Source organism: Heterodontus francisci, chromosome 29 (genome assembly GCF_036365525.1).
Source record: "Heterodontus francisci isolate sHetFra1 chromosome 29, sHetFra1.hap1, whole genome shotgun sequence".
NCBI classification, from domain to species: Eukaryota; Metazoa; Chordata; class Chondrichthyes; order Heterodontiformes; family Heterodontidae; genus Heterodontus; species Heterodontus francisci.
Window position 1 is genome coordinate 13655764 of NC_090399.1, and position 26839 is coordinate 13682602.

Genomic DNA, 26839 nt, shown 5'->3' on the forward strand with positions numbered 1-26839 from the left:
CACAGGCAGTACCCAGAACTGAACCCGGGTCGCTGGAGCTGTGAGGCTGCGGTGCTAACCACTGCGCCGCCCATCTGGACCATTGGGATCTTTTCAGGGACAGATGGGACCTGTACAAGAAGGACAGGTTGCATCTAAACTGGAGGGGCACAAATATCCTGGCTGTGAGGTTTGCTAGAGTCACTAGGGAGGGTTTAAACTAGTGTGGCAGGGGAAGTGGGAACCGGAGCAGTCGGAAAGCAGGTGAAATAAATGAGGGGGAACCAGTAAATAAGGCCAGTAAGACTAAGAGGAAGAGCAGGCAGGGAGATGTTGCTGAGCTCAGCGGGACTGGTGGTCTGAAGTGCATTTGTTTCAATGCAAGAAGTATAACAGGTAAGGCAGATGAACTTAGAGCTTGGATTAGTACTTGGAACTATGATGTTGTTGCTATTACAGAGACTTGGTTGAGGGAAGGACAGGATTGGCAGCTAAATGTTCCGGAATTTAGAAGCTTCAGGCGGGATAGAGGGGGATGTAAAAGGGGTGGGGGAGTTGCATTACTGGTTAAGGAGAATATCACAGCTGTACTGTGGGAGGACACCTCGGAGGGGTCATGCAGCGAGGCAATATGGGTGGAGCTGAGGAATAGGAAGGGTGCAGTCACGATGTTGGGGGTTTACTACAGGCCTCCCAACAGCCAGCGGGAGGTAGAGGACCAGATATGTAGACAGATTTTGGAAAGATGTAAAGGTAACAGGGTTGTAGTGGTGGGTGATTTTAACTTCCCCTATATTGACTGGGACTCACTTAGTGCTCGGGGCTTAGATGGGGCAGAATTTGTAAGGAGCATCCAGGAGTGCTTCTTGAAACAATATGTAGATAGTCCAACGAGGCATGGAGCCGTACTGGACCTGGTATTAGGGAATGAGCCGGGCCAGGTGGTCGAAGTTTCAGTGGGGGAGCATTTCGGGAACAGTGACCATAATTCCATAAGTTTCAAGGTACTTGTGGATAAGGATAAGAGTAGTCCGCGGGTGAAGGTGCTAAATTGAGGGAAGGCTAATTAAAACAATATTAGGCAGGAACTGAAGAATTGAGATTGGGGGCGGCTGTTTGAGGGTAAATCAACATCTGACATGTGGGAGTCTTTCAAATGTCAGTTGATTAGAATCCAGGACCAGCATGTTCCTGTGAGGAAGAAGGATAAGTTTGGCAAGTTTCGGGAACCTTGGATAACGCGGGATATTGTGAGCCGAGTCAAAACAAAACAGGAAGCATTCGTAAGGGCTGGAAGGCTAGGAACAGACGAAGCCCTTGAGGAATATAAAGACAGTAGGAAGGAACTTAAGCAAGGAGTCAGGATGGCTAAAAGGGGTTATGAGAAGTCATTGGCAAACAGGATTAAGGAAAATCCCAAAGCTTTTTATACGTATATAAAGAGGGTAACCAGGGAAAGGGTTGCCCCACTCAAGGACAGAGGAGGGAATCTATGCGTGGAGCCAGAGGAAATGGGCGAGGTACTAAATGAGTACTTTGCATCAGTATTCACCAAAGAGAAGGACTTGGTGGATGATGAGCCGAGGGAAGGGAGTGTAGATAGTCTCGGTCATGTCGGTATCAAAAAGGAGGAGGTGTTGGGCGTCTTGCAAAGCATTAAGGTAGATAAGTCCCCAGGGCCTGATGTGATCTACCCCAGAATACTGAGGGAGGCAAGGGAAGAAATTGCTGGGGCCTTGACAGAAATCTTTGTATCCTCATTAGCTACAGGTGAGGTCCCAGAGGACTGGAGAATAGCCAATGTTGTTCCTTTGTTTAAGAAGGGTGGCAAGGATAATCCAGGAAATTATAGGCCGGTGAACCTTACATCAGTGGTAGGGAATTTATTAGAGAGGATTCTTCGGGACAGGATTGACTCCCATTTGGAAACAAACAAATTTATTAGCGAGAGGCAGCATGGTTTTGTGAAGGGGAGGTCATGTCTCACTAACTTGATTGAGTTTTTTGAGGAAGTGACAAAGATGATTGATGAAGGAAGGGCAGTGGATGTTGTCTATATGGACTTCAGTAAAGCCTTTGACAAGGTCCCTCATGGCAGACTGGTACAAAAGGTGAAGTCACACGGGATCAGAGGTGAACTGGCAAGATGGATACAGAACTGGCTCAGTCATAGAAGACAGAGGGTAGCAGTGGAAGGGTGCTTTTCTGAATGGAGGACTGTGACTCATGGTGTTCCGCAGGGATCAGTGCTGGGACCTTTGCTCTTTGTAGTATATATAAATGATTTGGAGGAAAATGTAGCTGGTCTGATTAGTAAGTTTGCGGACGACACAAAGGTTGGTGGAGTTGCGGATAGTGATGAGGATTGTCAGAGGATACAGCAGGATATAGATCGGTTGGAGACTTGGGCGGAGAAATGGCAGATGGAGTTTAATCCGGACAAATGTGAGGTAATGCATTTTGGAAGGTCTAATGCAGGTGGGAAGTATACAGTAAATGGCAGAACCCTTCGGAGTATTGACAGGCAGAGAGATCTGGGCGTACAGGTCCACAGGTCACTGAAAGTGGCAACGCAGGTGGATAAGGTAGTCAAGAAGGCATACAGCATGCTTGCCTTCATCGGTCGGGGCACAGAGTATAAAAATTGGCAAGGCATGCTGCAGTTGTACAGAACCTTAGTTAGGCCACACTTATAATATTGCGTGCAATTCTGGTCACCACATTACCAGAAGGACGTGGAGGCTTTGGAGAGGGTACAGAGGAGGTTTACCAGGATGTTGCCTGGTCTGGAGGGCATTAGCTATGAGGAGAGGTTGGATAAACTCGGATTGTTTTCACTGGAACGATGGAGGTGGAGGGGCGACATGATTCAAAGTTATGAGCGGTATGGACAGAGTGGATAGTCAGAAGCTTTTTCCCAGGGTGGAAGAGTCAGTTACTCGGGGACAGAGGTTTAAGGTGAGAGGGGCAAAGTTTAGAGGGGATGTGTGAGGCAGGTTCTTTACACAGAGGGTGGTGAGTGCCTGGAACTTGCTGCCGGGGGAGGTGGTGGAAGCAGTTACGATAGCGACGTTTAAGAGGCATCTTGGCAAATAGTTTTAGTTTAGGCAGGCATCAAGATCAGCGCAGGCTTAGAGGGCTGAATGGCCTGTTCCTGTGCTGTACTGTTCTTTGTTCTTGAGAAGCAGAACTGGACATGGCCTTTGCAACAAGACCAGACTGTCCAGCCTCACTCAATCACTCCCTCCCACTTCTCAGACGCTAATACAAAGGAGTACGATCCAATGTTCGATTGAGACTGGGTTAAGGCAAACCTTTACAAAACACCGGTTAAGGCCCAGTTTGAGTATTATGGCCAGGTCTGGGCTTCACACTTCTGAAAGTATGTCAGCAGCTTTGGAAAGGGCGCAAAGACGATTTACTAGAATGTCAGGGAGATTTCAGTTAGACGGAGAGACTGGAGAAGCTGGTATTAGTCTCCTTAGGGCGATGAAAGTTAAGGAGCGATTTAGTACAGGTTTTCAAAACCATAAATAAGAAGAAGCTGTCTCCAATGGCAGAAGGATCTGGAACCAGGGGAAACATATGAAGGTGACTGGCAAAGGAACCAGAGGTGGCATGAGGTGTCCTTTTTCTACACAGTGATTTACGATCTGGATTGCCCTGCCTGAAAGGCTGGTGGAAGCAGATTTAAGGTAACTTTCGAAAGCTTAATACTTGAAGTAGGAAAATTTGCAGGGCTATGGAGAGATATTACTGCAAGGCTGTCGAGATCTCCTTCTTTATTTACAATTCGGGCTCCATTACTTGTTTTGTGCTGATGGCATTTACACTGAGTCATGCTGACCTACCCGGACGTGCTGTTGTGTATTCCTTCAGCCTCGAACAATGCCGTGACAGTGATGTTCTGGCCTGGATTTAGGTGCTGCTTTTTGGGACTGAAGTCCTTTAGAAGGCCAAGTTCATCCTTCACCTCAAAGGTGAACTCCATTCCATTTCCCTCATTAGCAACAAGAACTGAAACTGTAGTATTTTCTCCGGGGGACAAAACACCTGGTTAAATACAGAAAATCATTCATTTCAATACACATCATCTTCAGGTGAATGTTGTCTCAGTGCTGGGAGGTAAAAGAAAAATTGTCTTGCATCAGGCACCCAGTGGCCCCCTCAAACACTCCCAGGGCAGGTACAGCCCGGCTTAGATACAGAGTAAAATCCCTCTACACAGTCCCCATCAAACACTCCCAGGGGCAAGTACAGCCCGGCTTAGATACAGAGTAAAATCCCTCTACACAGTCCCCATCAAACACTCCCAGGGCAAGTACAGCCCGGCTTAGATACAGAGTAAAATCCCTCTACACAGTCCCCATCAAACACTCCCAGGTCAGGTACAGCCCGGCTTATATACTGAGTAAAATCCCTCTACACAGTCCCCATCAAACACTCCCAGGTCAGGTACAGCCTGGCTTATATACAGAGTAAAATCCCTCTACACAGTCCCCATCCAAACACTCCCAGGTCAGGTACAGCCCGGCTTAGATACAGAGTAAATTCCCTCTACACAGTCCCCATCAAACACTCCCATTCAGGTACAGCCCGGCTTAGATACAGAGTAAAATCCCTCTACACAGTCCCCATCAAACACTCCCAGGTCAGGTACAGCCCGGCTTAGATACAGAGTAAATTCCCTCTACACAGTCCCCATCCAAACACTCCCAGGTCAGGTACAGCCCGGCTTATATACAGAGTAAAATCCCTCTACACAGTCCCCATCAAACACTCCCAGGGGCAAGTACAGCCCGGCTTAGATACAGAGTAAAATCCCTCTACACAGTCCCCATCAAACACTCCCAGGGCAAGTACAGCCCGGCTTAGATACAGAGTAAAATCCCTCTACACAGTCCCCATCAAACACTCCCAGGTCAGGTACAGCCCGGCTTATATACTGAGTAAAATCCCTCTACACAGTCCCCATCAAACACTCCCAGGTCAGGTACAGCCCGGCTTATATACAGAGTAAATTCCCTCTACACAGTCCCCATCCAAACACTCCCAGGTCAGGTACAGCCCGGCTTATATACAGAGTAAAATCCCTCTACACAGTCCCCATCCAAACACTCCCAGGTCAGGTACAGCCCGGCTTAGATACAGAGTAAATTCCCTCTACACAGTCCCCATCAAACACTCCCAGTTCAGGTACAGCCCGGCGTAGATACAGAGTAAAATCCCTCTACACAGTCCCCATCAAACACTCCCAGGTCAGGTACAGCCCAGCTTAGATACAGAGTAAAATCCCTCTACACAGTCCCCATCAAACACTCCCAGGTCAGGTACAGCCCGGCTTAGATACAGAGTAAATTCCCTCTACACAGTCCCCATCCAAACACTCCCAGGTCAGGTACAGCCCGGCTTATATACAGAGTAAAATCCCTCTACACAGTCCCCATCCAAACACTCCCCGGTCAGGTACAGCCCGGCTTAGAGAGCTAAGGAGAGAACTGCAAAAACCTTTGAACAACTTTTGCTGCAGGGGAAAGACTTTGGAATAAGGCTAAATTTCGAGGTAGGTGTCGAGCACCAGACTTATATTTATTTGGATTTTTGGGAGAGGTTGGAGAGGCCAGACGAACAAGGAGTGGGGGTTGTACAATTCTGCAGGCAGCTGTGCGGTTGCACCAAACATACAAGGAAGCTCCCTCCCCACCCCAATTGCCCAGCCTCGGTCAGCTGAAGCTGCCTGGCTAAGAAGAAAGCAGAAGACAGATCGTGCCTGGGCAGCTCTCGGCTGACCCAGGTGAAGACACCTCTCCCCAACTGGAAGACCAGAATAGCTTGTAAAGGACTGCTTGATTGAACTGTTGTCTATCATACCTTCTTGGTGAAGCAAGTCTGCACTCCCAGCATCCCTTTTCCGCCTCAGTTTCCCTCTGCCTCTCCCCTAACTTATTATACATTTATTTACTAATTTGCTTGCTTTATTTGAAATCTGCAGGCCTACAATTGAGGTTTAGCCGGTGACGGGGCCCTCTAATACCTATGCGGTTGCAGCCTCTGCGGCCGCCCATGTGGCCCTGTCACCATTCAAGCTGATCACTTCTAGTCATGGGGTAAAGAGCTATGCTCACCCCAACATGTCTATTGAGACTTGCGTAAAGGCGATGGCCGAGGTTGTCGGCCCTTCGGCCATTGTTGCAGCCTGGAAGTTGTACGGGAAGACTGTGTTCTTCCTGAAGACCGGGTGGGAGGTGTCCCTGGCCCTTAGTAAGGGCTCACTGTGGGGGGGGGGACCGTCCTGCCCGTGGACCCTCCTGGGGCCACTGTGAAGCGGGTAATGCTGTCTAACGTCCCGCCCTTCATTCCCAGTGAGCTCCTCCTCCCCCACCTGCACCATCTGGGGGAGGTGAGGTCGGGGATCACCCCAGTCCCGCTCGGTCTTCGGTGAAACAGCCTCCTTCCACCGCCAGCTATTTATGCAGCTGGTGAGGGAGGAGGTCTTGGACGGCCACTGCAATGTGGAGTTCCAGGGGACGGCCTATCGCGTCTTCTGGACCACGGACGGGGTGCGGTGCCATGTCTGCAAGCTGACCCCCCGCTCGGCCGGAACTGCTCATCGGACCCAGGCCCCGAAACCCTCCTCGGGAGCCAGTCCCACACAACCCGAGCCGCTTCTCGTAAATGGCCTCCATGTCATTCCAATCGGTGTGGAGGGGTTTCCTGTACGGGCTGCTCCTGCACACTCTCCACTTCCTCACCCTCGTCAGCCGGCCGGACACGCCCTGGCGGTCCGCGTTGCCATCCGGCGGCGAGGGGAAACCCCTATGGAGGTCTCTCTATGCGGGAGTCCTCCCCCTTTACATCGGGGACCTGGGGTGGAGGGTGTTGCACAGGGCAGTCCCGTGCAATAGACTTTTAAGTAGGTTCATGGACTCCCAGGCTGCCTGTACTTTCTGCGGCCTGGACGAGTCCGTGTTTCAGCTATATATGGAATGTGCGAGGTTGCAGCCCCTGTTTGAGTATCTGAAGGGGCTGCTCCTCACGTTCTGGCTGCACTTCAGTCCCACGCTCCTGATCTTTGGGCACCCGGTGCGGAGGGGCGTGGGCCGGGAGGAGGATCTCCTCGTCGGTCTGCTCCTGGGCCTGGCCAAGGTGGCAATTCACAGGTCCAGGCTGCGGGCCGTCGGGGGGATCCATCCTCCCTGATTGCCTGCCCCTCTTCCGCGGTTACGTTCGCGCCCGGGTGTCCCTGGAGAAGGAGCATGGTACGCTTGAGGCCTTCGGCGACCAGTGGGCGCCGCAGGGACTGGAGTGCATCATCGACGCCGAGAATGGCATTTTAATTTGAGTTTGTTTTATTTTTCTGCTTTTTGAATAAAGTTATTTTTATAAAATGCTTGAGGAACAAAGACCCCCCGACATAAAAAAAAACGGGTTACATAAAGAAAAAGAAATAAAATGGGGTTTGCTGCTGCCTAATGGGGACACCTGAGTGCTGAGTGCATCAAGGAGCAACAGCTAACAGTATTGCAGTCAGTTGCTGGAGGTGCTGCTGGAGAGGGAGAGCTGAGGAGAGCGCTGTGACATTTTGAACAACTTTTGCTACAGAGGAGGAAAAGATCTTTCAAACATAAGGCTCTGTTTCGAGTTGGCTGTCGAGCAACAGACTTTAATTTGATTTGGACTGTTGGGACAGGCCAGAAGAGCAAGCAGTGGGGGCTGTACAATTCTGCAGGGTGCTGTGCAGTTGCACTAAACATACAAGGAAGCTCCCTCCCCACCCCAATTGCCCAGCCTGGGTCAGCTGGAGCTGCCTGGCTAAGAAGAAAGCAGAAGACAGATAGTTCCTGAGTAGCTTTCGGCTGACCCAGGTGAAGACACCTCTCCCCAGCCACAAGACCAGAAGAGTTTGTACAGGACTGTTTGATTGAACTGTTGTCTGTCATACCACCTTCATTCCCAGTGAGCTCCTCTTCCCCCACCTGCGCCATCTGGGAGAGGTAAGGTCGGGGATCATCCCAAATGTCTACTCCTTCCGCTGCCAGCTATTTATGCAACTGGCGCGGGAGGAGGTCTTGGAGGGCCAATTTAATGCTGAGTTCCAGGGGTCGGCCTACCACATTTTTTCGACCTCAGACGGGGCGCGGTGCCATGACTTCAGGGAGGTGGGGCACGTTCGTAAGAACTGCCCCAATTTCCCGGCCGCCAACTCCACCTCGGTGGCCCAGGGTGGCGCCGCTGCACCTCCTCCCATTCCCCCTACATCTCCAACAGACAGTTCCAGAGGCTGTAATTTTCACGGCCTCCGGTGGGGAGGGGGGAGTGCCCGTCCGAGTGGAAGGAAGATGTGGAGAAAGAATAACACCGACAGGCGCCCCCCCCCCCCCACCCTCCCCCTGGACACCATGACACAAACCGAGCCTAATCTCAGCCCAAGGCCCGCTCCCAGCGAACCCACCTGCCCTAGGGCTGGGCTCAGGCCCAGGGTAACCAAGCAAAAGGAGGGTGCGGAGGCGGAGGCCTCTGATGACATGGCAGTCTCTGAGCCTACACATCCTAGTGGGAAAAAGAGGTAACACGGAGGTAACACAGGACCCTGAGGGGCAGGACCATCCGCTGGAGGGGAGCAGTCTCCTGCTTCGGGTCCCCAGGCTCCCCCTGCCACCACCACCATCAAGGCTGTAAAGCCTGGCAGGAGCTCCATACCCCTCAGGCTGGAGGGGAGGGGGAGACCCCTGTACAAGTGGCTCCTCCTGAGGGATCAAGTGAAGCCCTGCTTGTGATGGGGGAGCCTGGGGACGCTCCTGGAGAAGCCTTCCCATCTGCCACTGGGTCAGCTGCCCTGAGTGGAGGGGAGGGCGAGGCCCTGATGGGTCGGCCCTCCCAGCAAAAATCCACTCACAACCAGGATGTACCTGAACTGGTTATGGGTGAAAACGCTGCCCCATGTGCTGGGCCTGTGGGCGCTGGCGGGGCGGGAGATGGCCTCCTCTCTCCTCTTTGTCCGGGCTACGTCTACCCGCCTGGGCTCCGTGCTGGCCCACATGATCCACCCCGAACAGTCCTACTCAGTCCCGGGCCGGTCCATCCAGGAAAACATCCACCTGGTCCGGGACCTGATCCATCTTTCCCAGAGGACTGGTCTGTCGGTCGCCTTTCTCTCCCTCAATCAGGAGAAGGTGTCCGACAGGGTGGATCACGAATATCTTTTCGGGACTCTGCGCGCGTTCGGACTCGGGCCACACTTTGTGGCCGGGTCTGACATTTAAATGCCGCCGCAGAGTGTCTGGTCAAAGTTAACGGGTCCTTGACAGCACCCCTTCGCTTTGGGAGAGGAGTGCATCAGGGATGCCCCATGTCCAGCCAAATATATATCATCTGCGTGGAGCCATTCCTGTGCCTGCTTCGCAGGAGGTTGACGGGTTTGGTTCTGCACGGGCCAGCCATGCAGGTTGTCCTCTCGGCTTACGATGATTACGTGCTCCTCACGGTCACAGATCCCGTTGACTTGCGGAGGATGCACAAATGCCAGCAGACCTTCGGCCAGAACTACTCATCGGACCCAGGCCCCGAAACCCTTCTCGGGAGCCGGTCCCACACAACCTGAGCCGCCTCTCGGAAATACCCTCTCTGCCATTTCACACGGTGCAGTGGGGTTTCCTGTACGGGCTGCTTCTGCACACTCTCCACTTCCTCGCCCATGTCAGCTACCTGGACACGTCCTGATGGTCTGTGTTGCCATCTGGCGGCGAGGGGAATCCCCGGTGGAGGTCTCTGTATGCGGGAGTCCTCCCCCTTTACATCGGGGACCTGAGGTGACGGGTGCTGCACAGGGCAGTCCCATACAATAGACTTTTAAGTAGGTTCACGACAGAAATTACAGGCAGCCTGGGTGAGTCTGTGTTCCATGTATACATGGAGTATGCGAGGTTGCAGCCCCTGTTTGAGTATTTAAAGGGGCTGCTCCTCAGGTTTTGACTGCACTTCAGCCCCACGCTCCTGATCTTTGGGCACCCGGTGCTGAGTGGGGTGGGCCGGGATGAGGATCTCCTCGTCGGTCTGCTCCCGGGCCTGGCCAAGGTGGCAATTCACAGATCCAGGCTGCAGCCCATCAGGGGGGGTTCCGTCCGCCCTGATTGCCTGCCCCTCTTCCGAGATTACGTTCGCGCCCGGGTGTCCCTGGAGAAGGAGCATGCGGTGTCTGCCGGTACGCTTGAGGCTTTCTGCGACTGGAGGACACCGCAGGGACTGGAGTGCATTGTCGACGCCGAGAATGGCATTTTAATTTGAGTTTTTGTTTATTTCTGTTTTAAGTATGTATATAAAGGGGGCCTGAGGAATAAAGGCCCCCTTGACATATAATATATAAAAGGGGCCTGGGGTATAAAGGCCACCTTATAAGTAAAAAAAAATGGGGTTAGAAAAAAAAAAACGGGGTTCGATACAGAGTAAAGCTCCCTCTACACTGTCCCCATCAAATACTCCCAGGACAGGTACAGCACAGGGTTAGATGCAGAGTAAAGCTCCTTTTACACTGTCCCAATAAAAAAAGCAGGTTCGAAAAGAAAAGAAAAAAAAAACAGGGATAGATACAGAGTAAAGCTGCCTCTACACTGTTACACTGGTGTACTAACACTGCAATTCTCAGTATTGAAAAGGTAGACAGAGGTACCTTGAAGAAAAGAAGAAAAAAAACGGGGTTAGATACAGTGTAAAGCTCCCTCTACACTGTCCCCATCAAACATTCCCAGGGCAGACATAGTGGGTGCTCATATTGATGACCACATCACACAGCCTCCTTCTGCGCTATAATCATTCTATGAATCTATGATAACACAGATGAAAAAAAGAAGCCTTGTTAAGTTCTTTGCTTGGTCAAACCGGGAAGATCCTTACCACTTTCACCAACTTTCCTCAGCACCTGAACTGCCTCCGTGCTGATCAGGTTCGCGTGCACTCTCGTGAAGTTCAGGCCTCCTCCTGTTCTTCCACTGATTCCCAGCCTTGAAGGCTGAAAGGACAATGACATGGGTCATCACAATGTGTTCTGGTCACCAACTAACAGAGAGTGCTCGTGGCCCTGCTGCTGCTTCAGCCCCATGGAATTAAGTGGACATTCCAGTTTTACATGATCCCAGCCACCACCCGCAAACATCTAGCTCTCCTCCTGTCACCGGAGCATCTCATTCCCGAGAAAAACAATCAAGCCAAGCGTGGTGGAAGGAAAAGGGGAGAGAATGGAAAAGGGGAGAGAATGGAAAAGGGGAGAGAATGGAGAAGTGGGAAGGGGCGAAAGAGGAACTGAAGAGAAAAGCCTTCAGCAGCTTTCCTTGAAAAATTAGAAAAAGAGAGGAGGGGGCTTTAGGTGAGGGTTCCTACAAGGAAGGGCTTGGTAGCTGAAATGGCTTCTGCCAATAGTTGAGTGAAAGTGCTGGGGAACAAGGAGTAGATCAGTCACAGGAATCCTGCGGCAAGTAACTCACCTCCTGACTCCCCAAAGCCTGTCCACCATCTACAAGGCACAAGTCAAGAGTGTGATGGAATACTCTCCACTTGCCTGGATGGGTGCAAGAAGCTCGATGCCATCCAGGACAAAGCAGCCCGCTTGATTGGCACCCCATCCAACACCTTCAGCATTCACACCCTCCACCACTGACACACAGTGGCAGCAGTGTGTACCGTTTACAAGATGCACTGCAGCAACTTACCAAGGCTCCTTCAACAGCACCTTCCAAGCCCGTAATCTCTACCACCTACAAGGACAAGGGCAGCAGACGCAGGGGAACACCACCACCCTGCCAGTTCCCCTCCAAGTCACACAGCATCCTGACTTGGAACTACATCGCCGTTCCTTCACTGCATATTAACCAGTCCTGACTGGTGGGCCTGTTGCCTACTAGCCTACACTCACCGTAAGGGGGAATTCCAGCTTCACCACAGCTTTACCATGGCTGGTTTGCTGACATTTCCTTTGGAACTGCAGCTTCCCATTTTCGTCGAAGATCAACAACTTTTCAATGGTAATGTCATCCATCTCACTCAGCACCCGGATGGAGATAGTGTAGTTCCTTCCTAGATTCAGATGTTAAAAAAGAAAGAGCCCGTGTGAAATTAACCACTTTGGTTGGAAGAATAGGAAAGCAGAACCTTTTTCTAAAAAAAAAATGAGAGACTGGTAAATATTGGCAACGACAGAAACTTGCATTTATACAAAGCCTTTAACATACTAAAACATCCAAGGCACTTCACAGCTGCATTATCAAATAAAATTTGACATTTTGCAGCATAAGGAGATATTAGGACAGATGACCAAAAGCTTGGTCAAAGAGCTAGGTTCCAAGGAGCATCTTAAAGGAGGAGAGGGAGGCAGAGAGGTTTATGAAGGGAATTCCAGAGCTTAGGGCCTAGGCAGCTGAAGGCAAGGCCATAATTGCGGAACAATCAAAACCAGGAATGTGCAAGAGGCTGGAATTGGAAGAGCACAAAGATCTCAGAAGGTCGTGGGGCTGGAGGAGATGAGAGCGATAGAGTCGGGGGAAGGCCATGGAGGCATTTGCAAACAAGGATGAGAATTTTAAAATCAAGGCGTTGCTGGACTGGGACCCGGTGTAGGTCAGCGAGCACAAGAGTAATAGGTGAATGGGAGTTGTCACGAGTTAGGATAAAGGCAGCAGAGTTTTGGATGAGCTCAATTTTATGGAAGCTGGAAGGCAAGAGGCCAGCCAGGAGAGTGCTGGAATAGTCAAGAGGTAACAAAGGCATGGATGAGGGGGTTCAGCAACACTTGAGGCTGAGACACGGGTGGAGTTGGGCAATGTTACAGACATGGCAGTAGGCGTTCTTGGTGATGGCACGGGTTTGTGGTCTGAAGCACATCTCAAGGTCAAATTCAGCGCCAAGGCGTGCAGAGGGATTTGGGTGTCCTTGTACCTGAATCACAGGAAGTTAACATGCAGGTAGAGCAAGCAATTAGAAAGGCAAATGTTAAATTAGCCTTTATTATAAGGGGTTTGGTGTATAAGAGTATGGAAGTCTTGCAGCAGGTATATAGTGCTTTGGTGAGCTCACACCTGGACTACTGAGTACTGTCTTGGTCTCCTTACCTACAGAACGTTATATTTGCCTTTGAAGGGAGTGCAACAAAGCCTACTTGATTGATTCTTGAGATAAGAGGTTGTCCTATGAGGAGTGATTGAGTAGAATGGATCTATGTTCTCTGGAGTTTAGAAGAATAAGAGGTGATCACATTGAAACATAAAAATTCTTAGATGACTTGACAGGGTAGATGCTGAGAGGTTATGTTCCCTGGCTGGAGAGTCTAGAATTAAGGGTCACTGTAATATTACTTGTTCTACTGAGTGTGAACTATTGTAAGATTCAAAGGTCTGCCAGTAATATCCAAATAAAATGTGGGTTTTTATTACAATTTAACTAGAACATATCTATCCAAACAGGTACTGCATGAGCCACATCCAAACACATCATACTCTGTCAGGCTACACCGACAACTCCCTGGTCATGTGTGTTACGACATCACTTCCTCCAGTGAACTTCACTTGCAACTCTTAAGGTGGTCCTCTCTTAAGGTCATCCCACAACAGTCAAACGTTTCAGAACAAGGATTCGGCCATTTAGGGCTGAGATGAGGAGAAACCTCTTCACTCACTCACAGAATTCCAGGGGTGGATTTCTCTACCCCAGAGAGCTGTGGATACTCAGTTGATGAGTAGATTCAAGACTGTGTTTGATAGGTTTTTGTGCACCAAGGTAATTAAGAGATATGGGAATAGGGCAGGAAAGTGGAGTTAAGGGAGAAAATCAGCCGTGATTTTATTGAATGATGGAGCAAGCTGGAGGGGCCATGTGGCCTACGACTGCCCCTGTTTCTTATGGTCCTATGTTTCAGTGTGTTGGGATGTTATGTGAACAATTAGCTGTTAATCAAACTCCTTCCTTCTCTAGTCCTCAAGTAAGCACGGATACACAGAACAAACTTTATTCATGCACAACACAGGTGATCGATCTGTACTGTACACAAAGAATGATTTTCTGTATCTTTAGAGCTCTACAAAGCAATATTGTTAACCATGTTCCATTATATACCTGATTTCGGCTGCATCAAAGGTACATACAGTTAAGGACCCCATGATGTATTTTATTCTGCATCCTTCAGAAACAGTCTATTCTCATGGAAATCTTCCTGTCTTAGTGGTTCTTGAATCCTTTGAGCAGTAGTCTTCATTTTTCATAAAACGGAAAATGCCGGAAATACTCAGCGGGTCAGGCAGCATCGGGGGAGAGAGAAACAGAGTTAATATTTCAGGGTGATGTCCTTGCATTAGCTCTGATGAAAGGTCATCGGCCTGAAACGTTAACTCTGTTTTTTCCGGCATTTTCAGTCTTTGTTTCAGATTTCCAGCATCCACAGTATTTTGTTTTTGTATCGGGCTTTATTTTACTGTTGTTTTTCTATACTCTAATTAATGGGTTGCTGTACTTGGGATTACAGCTACTAATGTCATCCTTTAATCGCAGATGTTTGATGTCTTCCCTGTCACCCATTTCATTGCATAATCATTTCTTGCAGATGATACCCAGACATTAAAGGCAGAAGACAAGTTATGCTTTTCTCTCTTGCCGTCCTGAAAGTAGCTTGCATATATTGGAAAGCTTGTTGTTCCAAGAGACAAGCAAATTTGCTCTTTAACCCTTAACTCTCCAGGATGTTAACATGGAGCGACATGGAAAAACTTTCCATGCAACGAGTGGCTAGGATTTGGAAAGCACTGCCTGCTAGGGTGGTGGAAAGAGAGTCAATAGTAGTTTTCAAAGGGAAGCGGCTGCAGACGTGAATCCAGGACGGTGTGTTGCCTCCCTGGTGCCAGGGTCAAGGATGTCACTGAATGGCTGCAGAGCACCCTGAGAGGAGAGGGTGAACAGTGAGAAGTCATGGTCCACATTGGTACCAACGACATAGGTAGGAAGAAGGATGTGGTCCTGCAGTCAGAATTTAGGGAGCTAGGTAGGAAATTAGCAAGCAGGACCACAAAAGTAGTAACCTTTGGATTACTCCCAGTACCATGTGCAAGTGAGTATAGAAATTGACGGATAAAATAGATGAATGTGTGGCTGGAAAGATGGTGCAGGAGGGAGGGCATGAGATTCTTGGTACATTGGGACTGGCGCTGGGGAGGATGGGACCTGTACAGGCCAGATGGGTTGCACCTAAATAGAGCCAGGACTGAGTTACTTGCGGGGCATTGGCTAATGCTACTGGGGAGGTTTTAAACTAACTTGTCAAGGGTGTGGGAACCAGGAGGAAATATCAGAGAGGAATACCAAGGTGCACAGAATACTGGGAGAGATAAGATAGCACTCGAGTAATAATAGTAAGTTATAAGGTGAGGTCATAGTAAGGGAGAAAGTAATAAAGACTAAATCAGGGTTAATGTGCATGTATGTGAATGCACATAGTGTTGTTAATGATTGGTGAATTACAGGTGCAGATTGACATGTGGAAGTATGATGCTGTGGCTATAACAGAGGCCTGGCTCAAGGAAGGGCAAGATTGGGTGTTAACTATTCCTGGATACAAGGTGTTCAGGAAAGATAAGAAGCAATAAAAGGATGAGAAATGGTGGTTTTGATTAGGGAGAGAGGATGTCCCAGAGGGGTCAAGGACACAATCTATTTGACTACAGCTAAGGAACAAAAAAGGTGTAATTGCATTGCTGGGTGTAGTCTAAAGACCCAGCTAGTGGAAAGGATGAGGAGGAACAAATTTGCAAGGAAATTACAGAGTGGTGCAAGGATTCTAGTGTAGTTATAATGGGGGAGCTTAATTATTCAAATATAGACTGGGCTAGTAGTAGTGTAAAGGGCAGAGAGGGGCAAGAGTTTCTAGAGTGTGTTTCATAGAGTCAGTTGCAGCACAGAAGGAGGACATTCGGCCCATCGAGTCCATGCCGGCTCTCCATGCAGCTATGCAGTCAGTCCCACTCCCCAGCTCAATCCCCGTAGCCCTGCAAGTCTATTTCTCTCAGGTGGCCATCCAACTCCCTCTTGAAGTCATTGATTGTCTCCACTTCCACTATCCTTATGGGCAGCGAGTTTTAGGTCCTTACCATCCGCTGCGTAAAAAAGTTCTTCCTCATATTCCCCTACATCTTTTGCCCAAAACTTTCAAGTTTTGTCCCCTAGTCCTTGGACCATTTGTTAATGGGCACAGTTTTTCCTTGTCTAACTTAACTAAGCCTGTCATAATCTTGTACACCTCTAGCAAATCTCCCTTCAATCTCCTTTGTTCTGAGGAGAACAACCCCAGCTTTTCCAACCTAATCTTGTAACTAAAATCCTCCCTCCCCTGTAACCATTCTGGTAAATCTCCTCTGCGCCCTCTCAAGGACCCTCACATCCTACCTGAAGTGTGGTGACCAGAACTGGATGCAATATTCCAGTGGGGCCTAACCAGAGCTTTAGCATAACGTCCCTGCTTTTGTACTCAATGCCTCTACTTATGAAATCCAAGATCCCATATGCTTTACTAACCACTCTCTCAATATGAGCAGCCACTTCAAAGATCTATGCATATGCACCCTCAGGTCCCTCTGTTCCTGCACACTCTTTAGAACTGAGTCATTAAATACATATTGCCTCTTCCTATTCCTTCTGCCAAAATGCCTCACCTCACACTTGTCAGTATTAAATTCCATCTGCCACCTCTCTGCCCATTCTGCTAGCCCATCTATGTCCTGTTGGAGGTGGTTCACATCATCTTAGAGACCAGAAACCAAAACATGGTCATATCAATATATCAGCTACATTACCACAAATGGCTGAAACTGGACAGTCTTCTGGACAGCATGTCAGACAATATTCTAAGTCACATATTCTAAGGGCGGCGCAGTGGTTAGCACCGCAGCCTCACAGCTCCAGCGACCCGGGTTCAATTCTGGGTACTGTTGTGTGGAGTTTGCAAGTTCTCCCTGTGTCTGCGTGGGTTTTCTCCGGGTGCTCCGGTTTCCTCCCACAGCCAAGAGACTTGCAGGTTGGTAGGTAAATTGGCCATTATAAATTGCCCCTAGTATAGGTAGGTGGTAGGGAAATATAGGGACAGGTGGGGATGTGGTAGGAATATGGGATTAGTGTAGGATTAGTATAAATGGGTGGTTGATGGTCGGCACAGACTCAGTGGGCCGAAGGGCCTGTTTCAGTGCTGTATCTCTAAACTAAAAATCTAAACTAAACTAAACGTCATTACAATTATGAATTATGGGTTAAACAGTGATCAAGGGGCACACATTTAAAGTGATTAAAATTAAAATAGCTTTGCACAGAGCATGATTAGAATACAGAATTCTCTGCCAAACAGCATTGCTGAAGTAGAGCCCATCAATTCTTTTAGAAGGTTGCTTCAAAAAGCAGAAAGCCTATGGGGAGCGAGCAGGGAAGAGATTAAAAGGTTCATGTGGAGCGAAAGAATCAAACAGAATTGATGGGAGATTAGCCCCTTTGTGCTCTAACAGTCGTCATGAAGACCCACCGCCCCCCCCCCCCCACCTGCCAAGAATGAGGCATATTAATTTCGTCATACGAACATTAATTTTAAACTGTTGCTGGAGTGAAGAAATGATTTGTTTTACAAGCGATCACCAGACACTTGGCTGGAGGACATTTGCATACTAAGAGACAGTGCTTGGAGAGACAAAAGAATTGCTCACTGATTCAATTAACAGAGATTGGGCTGGGCAATGGTGATCCACATCCTTTGGGGTGGGAGACTGCACTACACCACCGCCGCCGCCACCCCCCCCGGCGAGAGCTTTGGAATCTACAAAAGATGCAGGAGAGTTTGTTAAAAAAAACTTAGTCACATGACTAACCTGCTGGCCAACTTGGAGGTTTGAATTGTGCTCACAGGGCAGTTTGAAGGCACAAACTGCAGATTGTAACTGAACCTGGAAAAGAGAGCCTCTCTCCTGGCTGGCTCTCCCTCGCTTTCTCACAAGCCTCCGGACCCGCTGAAGACACGTAAATCTCAAGAGAGAAAAGACTCCTACATCGAAACAAGTTGAAGCATGCACTGGGCCCCAACGAACAGCAAGACTTACCGGCAACCAAAGACTCCACATCAAACTTAAAGGACCCTAAATAACTACCAGATATTGCCTTAAACTTTTCCCCTTTATTCCTTCTACTTTTTCTGTCTCTATCTGCGTGTGTGTTTATTGCATATGTATGCTATGCTCATAGTCATTAACTGAATTAGAGTTTAAGATTAATAAACTTCCACCTTTCTTGTTTAAATCGAAGAAAGCCTTACAATCGGAAAGCAATGAACAAGGACTGAGGGGGAGCTAAAAACACAGTGTTTTTAAAATTAAACCTTGTTACGTTTAGACCAGGCAAGGGCTGAGAGGAAGCCCCTAGACCCCTTCTCACCTGGTCATAACACAGTCTTAATATTTCAGGAGTGTTGTACATAATGTCCAATGTCTTATTCTTTCAAAAGAATGGGAAGATCCCATAAGTCAGTAAGCGAAAATGGTTGCATCATTGAGAGAATTTTTTTGGGCCATCAATAAAGATAGACTCAGTCAACGTTGCTGAAATATTCATTGTGAGGCAATTGGATTGTGAACTGTATATTGTTTAGCACTGACCTAAGGCAGGAGACTGTTCTCTCCCAGATACAGAGTAACCTCTAAGCTTAGCAGGCGACAAAAGAAAGTTCAAAAAGCTTGAAGCAGCTTAGTTTGAAATAGCTGATCGAGCAAACTGAGTCTTTATTTACATAATAAGAAGCTGACAGTGCGCCGTAAGATAATCGGTTTTACTGTGAAAGCCATATCTTTCTCCTGTATTTTTTGCAAAAATAAACTAATTGCTGGCTTGAAGCTGTGCCTGTCTCGACAGATACCTTACATTCCTGTACAAACAGGACAATTTATAGGGCGGCACACTTTAGGGTTCTTGGTTAAGATCTCCTAGCCATGCTAATGTTTAACTGGATATTAGGCAACAAACATAGAAGCATAGAAAATAGGAACAGGAGGAGGCCATTCGGCCCTTCCAGCCTGCTCCGCCATTCATTATGATCATGGCTGATCATCCAACTCAGTAGCCTGTTCCCGCTTTCGCCCCATACCCTTTGATCCCTTTAGACCCAAGAGCTATATCTAACTCCTTTTTGAAAATATACAATGTTTTGGCCTCGACTGCTTTCTGTGGTAGCGAATTCCACAGGCTCACCACTCTCTGGGTGAAGAAATTTCTCCTCATCTCAGTCCTGAAAGGTTTACCCCGTATCCTTAGACCACGACCCCTGGTTCTGGACTCCCCCACCATCAGGAACATCCTTCCTACATCTACCCTGTCAAGTCCTGTTAGAATTTTATAGGTTTCTATGAGATCCTCCCTCACTCTTCTGAACTCCAGCGAATATAATCCTAACCGACTCAATCTCTCCTCATACGTCAGTCCCGCCATCCCAGGAATCAGTCTGGTAAACCTTCGCTGCACTCCCTCTATAGCAAGAACATCCTCCCTCAGATAACGAGACCAAAACTGCACACAATATTCTACGTGTGGCCTCACCAAGGCCCTGTATAATTGCAGCAAGACATCCCTGCTCCTGTACTCGAATCCTCTCGCTATGAAGGCCAACATACCATTTGCCTTTTTTACCACCTGTTGCACCTGCATGCTTACCTTCAGCGACTGCTGTCCGAGAACACCCAGGTCTCGCTGCATATTCCCCTCTCTCAGTTTATAGCTGTTCAGATAATAATCTGCCTTCCTGTTTTTGCTACCAAAGTGGATAACCTCACATTTATCCACATTATACTGCATCTGCCATGCATTAGCCCATTCACTCAACTTGTCCAAATCACCCTGAAGCCTCTCTGCATCCTCCTCACAACTCACCCTCCCACCCAGTTTTGTGTCATCTGCAAATTTGGAGATATAACATTTAGTTCCCTCATCTAAATCATTAATGTATATTGTGAATAGCTGGGGTCCTAGCACCAATCCCTGCGTTACCCCATTAGTCACTGCCTGCCATTCGGAAAAAGACCCGTTTATTCCTACTCTTTCTTTCCTGTCTGCCAACCAATTTTCTATCCATCGCAATACACTATCCCCAATCCCATGCGCTTTAATTTTACATGCTAATCTCTTATGTGGGACTTTGTCGAAAGCCTTCTGAAAGTCCAAATAAACCACATCCACTGGCTCCCTCTCAGCAACTCTACAAGTTACATTCTCGAAGAATTCTAGTAGATTTGTCAAACATGATCTCCCTTTCATAAATCCATTCTGACTCTGCCCGATTCTACCACTGTTCTTTTTTTTTTAGAGATACAGCACTGAAACAGGCCCTTCGGCCCACCGAGTCTGTGCCGACCATCAACCACCCGTTTATATCAATCCTACATTAATCCCATATTCCTACCACATACCTATACTAGGGGCAATTTACAATGGCCAATTTACCTATCAACCTGCAAGTCTTTGGCTGTGGGAGGAAACCGGAGTACCCGGCGAAAACCCACGCAGTCACAGGGAGAACTTGCAAACTCTGCACAGGCAGTACCCAGAATTGAACCCAGGTCGCTGGAGCTGTGAGGCTGCGGTGCTAACCACTACGCCACTGTGCTGCCCCTAAGTGATCTGCTATAAAATCTTTGATAACGGACTCCAGAATTTTCCCCACTACCGACGTCAGGCTGACTGGTCTATAATTCCCTGTTTTCTCTCTACCTCCCTTTTTAAATAGTGGGGTTACATTAGCTACCCTCCAATCTGGTCATCTTCCAAGAATCTTGGAAGATGACCACCAATGCCTCCATTATTTCTAGGGCCACTTCCTTAAGTACTCTGGGATGCAGACTATCATAAAAGATGTGTTCTGGATTCTAAAAGAACCAAGATCTATTTCCAGGAATGACTAATGACATTAAACTTGAGAGAACGCCTTGTACAAAATGCTGAGAATTCTGACAACTGATACAAGAGTCACAAATCGTGAGGGTAAGTTGGGTGAAAAAGATCATTCAACCACATTGCAAAATGTTTGATTTGCCAGCCATCTCTGTAATTATTCCATGGTCCTTACCTCTGCTACCCTACCTGAAGTTGCACCAAACATTTATTTGCGTGAAGGTCTCCCTAATCTCAATCCTAAATTTGTCTTTTACCATAATCGCCTCGTCCCATCACAGTTTAAATTGAATTACGTTGAGCAAAATAGGAAAGCTCAAAGATTTGATCATAAGCAAATTTGACCCTTTCAAGAGCATGGGAAGCTTGACTGCTCTGCAGGACTGATGCATGAAGGTCGAAGAAATTAAGAGACTAAAGTCATTGTGTTCAGGAAAATTGTCCACAGCAGTATGTTTCCAGTCCAACAAGAAAGGAGGCACTGCTAGACCTGGTTCTTGGGAATGAAGTGGGCCAGGTAGATCCAAGTGTCAGCAGGAGAACATTTAGGATCATGGTACCATAAGGTTTAGGTTAACAATGCAAAAGGACAAAGAACAATCCAGAGTAAGAATAATTAACTGGGGGAAAGCGAACTTCAATGGGTGAAGAATGGATCTGTGCCAAACATATTGTTTGGCAAGAAAAACAGTATTTTATGGGCTACCTTCAAAGAAGAGACAGTTCAGGCAGAGTCAAGATATATTCCCACAAAAGGAACAGGTAGGACTAACAAATCCAGAGCTCCCTGGATGACAAAAGAGATAGAGAATAAGATAAAGAAGAAAAAATGAGCTTATGACAGATGTCATGTAGATAATACAACAGAAAATCAGGTTGAATATAAAAGGTTCAGAGGGAAAGTGACAAAGCAAATAAGAGAAGCAAAGAGATAGCATGAAAAGAGACTGGCAGCTAACATAAAAGGAAATCCCAAAGTCTTCTACAGGCATATAAATAGTAAAAGGATGCTGTCCAGGTCTTGCTGCATCTGGACACGGGCTGCTTCAGTATATGAGGAGTCACGAGTGGTGCTGAAAATTATGCAATCATCAGCAAACATCCCCACCTCTGACCTTATAATGGAAGGAAGGTCATTGACGAAGCAGCTGAAGATGGTTAGACCCAGGACACTACCCGAAGGAACTCCTTCAGTGATGTCCTTGGACTGAGATGATTCACCTCCAACAACCACAACCATCTTTCTTTGTACTAGGTATGACTCCAACCAACTGAGAGTTTTCTCCCTGATTCCCATTGACTCCACTTTTCCTAGGGCTCCTTGATGCCACACTCAGTCAAATGCTACCTCAGTATCAAGGGCAGTCACTCGCACCTCACCTCTTGAGCTCAGCTCTTTTGTCCACGTTTGGACCAAGGTTGTAATGAGGTCAGGAGCTGAGTGGCCCTGGTGGAACCCAAACTGAGCATCAGTGAGCAAGTTATTGCTGAGCAAGTGCCGCTTGATGGCACTGTTGATGACACTTTCCATCACTTTACTGATGATCGGGAATAGACCGATGGGGCAGTAATTGGCCAGGTACTGCTTAATGGATGTGTCTCGGACTGGAAGATGGTTTATAGTGGAGTTCCCCAGGGGTCAGTGTTGGGACCCTTGTTCTTCCTGATACATATTAATGGCCTAGACCTTGGTAAAAGGGCACAATTTCAAAATTCACCATACAACCATACGAATTAGGAGTAGAAGTAGGCCATTCAGCCCCTCGAGCCTGCTCCATCATTCAATAAGGTCATTGCTGATCTATTTCTGACTCGAAATCCACACTCCCATCTATCCCTGATAATCTTTGATTTCCTTGCCTAACAAAAATGCCTAACAAAATTATATACAAAATTATGAGGGGTAGATAGGAAGAAACGTTTTCCCTTCGAGGACATGTCAGTAACCAGGGGGCATAGATTTAAAGTAAGGGGCAGGAGGTTTAGAGGGGATTTGAGGAAAAAAAATTTCACCCAGAGGGTGGTTGAAACCTTGAAGACACTGCCTGAAGGGATGGTAGAGGTAGGAACTCACACAGCCTTTAAGAAGTTTTTAGATGAGCACTTGAAACACCATAGCATACAAGGCGACAGGCCAAGTGCTGGAAAATGGGATTAGAATAGATAGGTGCTTGATGGCCGGCACAGACACGATGGGCCGAAGGGCCTATTTCTGTGCTGGAAAAACTCTATGACTCGATAACAAGAATCTATCTACCTCCGCCTTAAAAATATTCAATGATCCCACCTCCACCGCCTTCTGAGGCAGAGAATTCCAAAGTCGTAAAACCCGCTGAGAGAAAAAATGTCTCCTCATCTCTGTCCTAAAAGGGTGACCCCAAATTTTAAAACAGTGACCCTAGTTCTGGACTCACCCAAAAGAGGAAACATCCTTTCTACAGCCACCTTGTCAAGACCGTTCAGGATCTTACATACTTAAATCAAGTCTCCCCTCACTCTTTTAAACTCCAGTGAAAACAAGCCCAGTCTGTCCAACCTTTCCTCATAAGACAACCCGCTCATTCCAGGTACCAATCTTGTAAACCTCCTCTAAACTGCCTCCAACGCATTTACATCCTTCCTTTTAAATAAGGAGACCAAAACTGCACACAGTATTCGAGATGTGGTCTCACCAATGCCCTGTATAACTGAAGCGTGACATCCTTACTTTTATTTTCAATTCCTCTTGTAATAAAGGATAGCATTCCATTAGCCTTCTTTATTACTTGTTGTACCTGCATACTAACTTTTTGTGACTCCTGCACTAGAACACCTAGATCCTTCTGCACCTCGGAAATCTGCAGTCATTCTCCATTTAGGTAATACTCTGCTTTTTTATTCTTCCTGTCAAAGTGAACAACTTCACATTTTCCCACATTATACTCCATCTGCTAGATTTTTGCCCGCTCACTCAACCTATCTACATCGGTCTGCAACCTCCTTATGTCCTCTTCACAACATATTTTCCTACTTATCTTTGTGTCATCTGCAAATTTGGCTACCATGTCATCGATCCCTTCATCTAAGTCATTGACATAAATTGTAAAAAGTTGAGGCCCCGGCACAGACCCCTGTGGGACTCCACTCATCACATCCTGCCAGTCAGAAAAGGACCCATTTATGTATACTTTCTGTTTTCTGCCAGCCAGCCAATCTTCCATCCATGCTAATATGTTACCTCCTACACCATGAGCTCCTACTTGGCGCGATAACCTTTTATGTGGCACCTTGTCAAATGCCTTCTGGAAATCCATGTACAGTACGTCAATAGGCTCCACTTTATCCACAGCACATGTTACTCCTTCAAAGAACTCCAATAAATTGGTTAAACTTCCTTTTCACAAAACCATGCCGACTATTCTCGATTACCTTGAGTTTTTCTAAGTGCCCAGCGACAACCTCCTTAATGATCGATTCTAACACCTTCCCCGCAACAGACGTCAAGCTAACTGGCCTATATTTGCTTGTTTTCTGCCTCCTCCCACAACACCCCCCACCTCACTTCTTGAATAGAGGGGTTATATTTTCTACTTTCCAGTCTGATAGAACCTTTCCAGAAATTAGCGAATTTTGAAAAATTAACACAAATGCATCTACTACCTCATTAGTCACCTCTTTTGAGTCCCTAGGATGAAGCCCATCAGGACCCGGGAACTTGTCAGCCCGCAGCTCCATCACTTTGCTCAGTACTGCCTCCCTAGTGATTGTAATTTCACCAAGTTCCTCTTTTCCTTTCACCTCCTGATATACAGCTATTACTGGAATGTTTTTTGTATCCTCTATAATGAAGCAGCAAAATATTTGTTCATTTCATCCGCCATTTTCTTACTATCTACTATTAACTCCCCATTTTCATTCTCCAGAGGCCGACAGTCACTTTACTTACTCTTTTCCTTTTTAAATACCTACAGAAACTCTTGCTATCCGTTTTTATATTTCTAGCTAGCTTCCTCTCATACACTATTTTTTTTCTCCTGGTTAATATTTTAGTCATTCTCTGTTGTTCTTTATATTCTGACCATTCATCTGACCTGCCACTCATCTTTGCACAATTCTATGCTTTTTCCTTAAGTTTAATGCTTTCCTTAACTTCTTTAGCTAACCACGGATGGTGGGTCCTCCCCTTAGAATTTTTCTTTATAGTAGGAATATACTTATTCTCAGCATTCTGAAATATCCCCTTAAATGTCTGCCACTGCTTCTCTATTGATCCATCTCCTAGCCTAGTATCCCAGTTCACTTCAGCTAGCTCAGCTTTAATGCCCACATAGTTGGCCTTATTTAAGTTTAAAATACTATTCTAGACCCACTCCTCTCTTTCAAACTGGTTGTAAAATTCAATCATAATGTGGTCGCTGCTACCTAGAGGTGCCTTTACTGTGAGGTCATTAGTTAATCCTATCACATTACACAATACCAGGACTAATATAACCTGCTCTCTGTTTGGTTCCAGAACATGCTGCTCTAAGAAAGTATCTCGAAAGCATTCTATGAACTCTTCATCCAGGCTACTATTGCCAATCTGATTTTTCCAGTTTATATGTAGATTAAAATCACCCATGAATATTGACGTCCTTTTAACACAAGTACCCAATATTTCTTTTTGTATACTTCGTCCTACATTGTGATTACTGTTCAGGACCCTGTAGACCACTCCCACTAGTGACCTCTTTCCCCTACTATTCCTCATCTCCACCCAAACTGATTCTACATCCTGATCTCCTGAACCAAGGTCATCTCTAACTATTGCACCAATGCCATCCTTGATTAACAGTGCTACCCCTCCACCTTTACCTAGCTTCCTATTCTTCTTGAACGTTATATACCCCTCAATATTGAGGACACAATTCTTGTCATCCTGCAGCCACGTCTCCGTAGCAGTGATTAGATCATATTTATTTACTTCAATGTGCGCTATCAGTTCGTCTACTTTGTTATGAATGCTACTTACATTCACATACAGAGCCTTTGGTTTAGTCTTTTTGTTATCTCTGAAACATCTAGTCTTGACTGTTGGTGTGTTGTTAGTTTTTTTTCTCTCTGTTCTTCCTGCCATTCTCCGACCTTCATTTCCCATATTACTATTCTGCTCTCCTGCCTTGACTCTACTCTTTGATTTGTTACATCTACCCAAGCTTGATCCCTCATCCACTCCCCCTTGTTTAGTTTAAAGCCCTCTCTACCTCCTTAGTTATTTGGTTTGCTAGAACATTGGTCCCAGCACGGTTCAGATGCAGACTGCCCCAACGGTACAGCCCCCACTTTCCCCAGTACTGCTGCCAGTGCCCCACGAACCAAAACCCACTTCTCCCATACCAATCTTTAAGCCATGTATTCATTTCACTAATCTTATGTGTCCTCTGTCAATTGGCACGTGGCTCACGTAATAATCCAGAGATTATTACCCTTGAGGTCCTGCTCTTCAATTTGATGCCTAGCTCCTCATACTATCTAAGCAGAACCTCTTTCCTACCTATGTCATTGGTACCTACATGGATCATGACAACTGGATCCTCCCTCTCCCACTCCAAGTTCCTGTCCAGCCCTGAGCAGATGTGCCGAACCCTGGCACCGGGTAGACAACACAGCCTTCTGGACTCATGCTCTCGGCTGCACAGAACAGTGTCAATCCCCCTCACTATACTATCCCCTACTACCACTACATTCCTTGTTGCTCCCCCCACTTGAATGGCTTCCTGTACCACAGTTCCATGGCCAGTCTGCTCATCCACCTTGCTGACCTCGCTGTCGTCCACACATGCTGACAGCACCTCAAATCTGTTCGACAATTACAAAGTCTGAGGCTGCTCCACTACTGTCTGCTCAGTCCCTTTACCTGCCTCACACACGGTCACCTCCTCCTGTCCCTCACTGCTGACCAAAC

General features: G+C 47.2%; 1 protein-coding gene across 6 annotated transcripts in view; it reads right to left on the reverse strand.

Annotated features, from left to right (window-relative positions):
* The window catches only part of LOC137345944 (von Willebrand factor A domain-containing protein 7-like), a 79381-nt gene that overhangs the window by 19529 nt on the left and 33013 nt on the right, over nt 1-26839 (reverse strand). For all 6 annotated transcript variants that reach the window (XM_068009192.1, XM_068009191.1, XM_068009194.1 and 3 more), the window contains 3 exons: nt 11885-12045; nt 10870-10984; nt 3831-4032 (listed from right to left, as the gene is read on the reverse strand). In XM_068009192.1, the coding sequence (XP_067865293.1) occupies nt 3831-4032; nt 10870-10984; nt 11885-12045 (478 nt within the window). The remainder of the gene's footprint in view (nt 1-3830; nt 4033-10869; nt 10985-11884; nt 12046-26839) is intronic.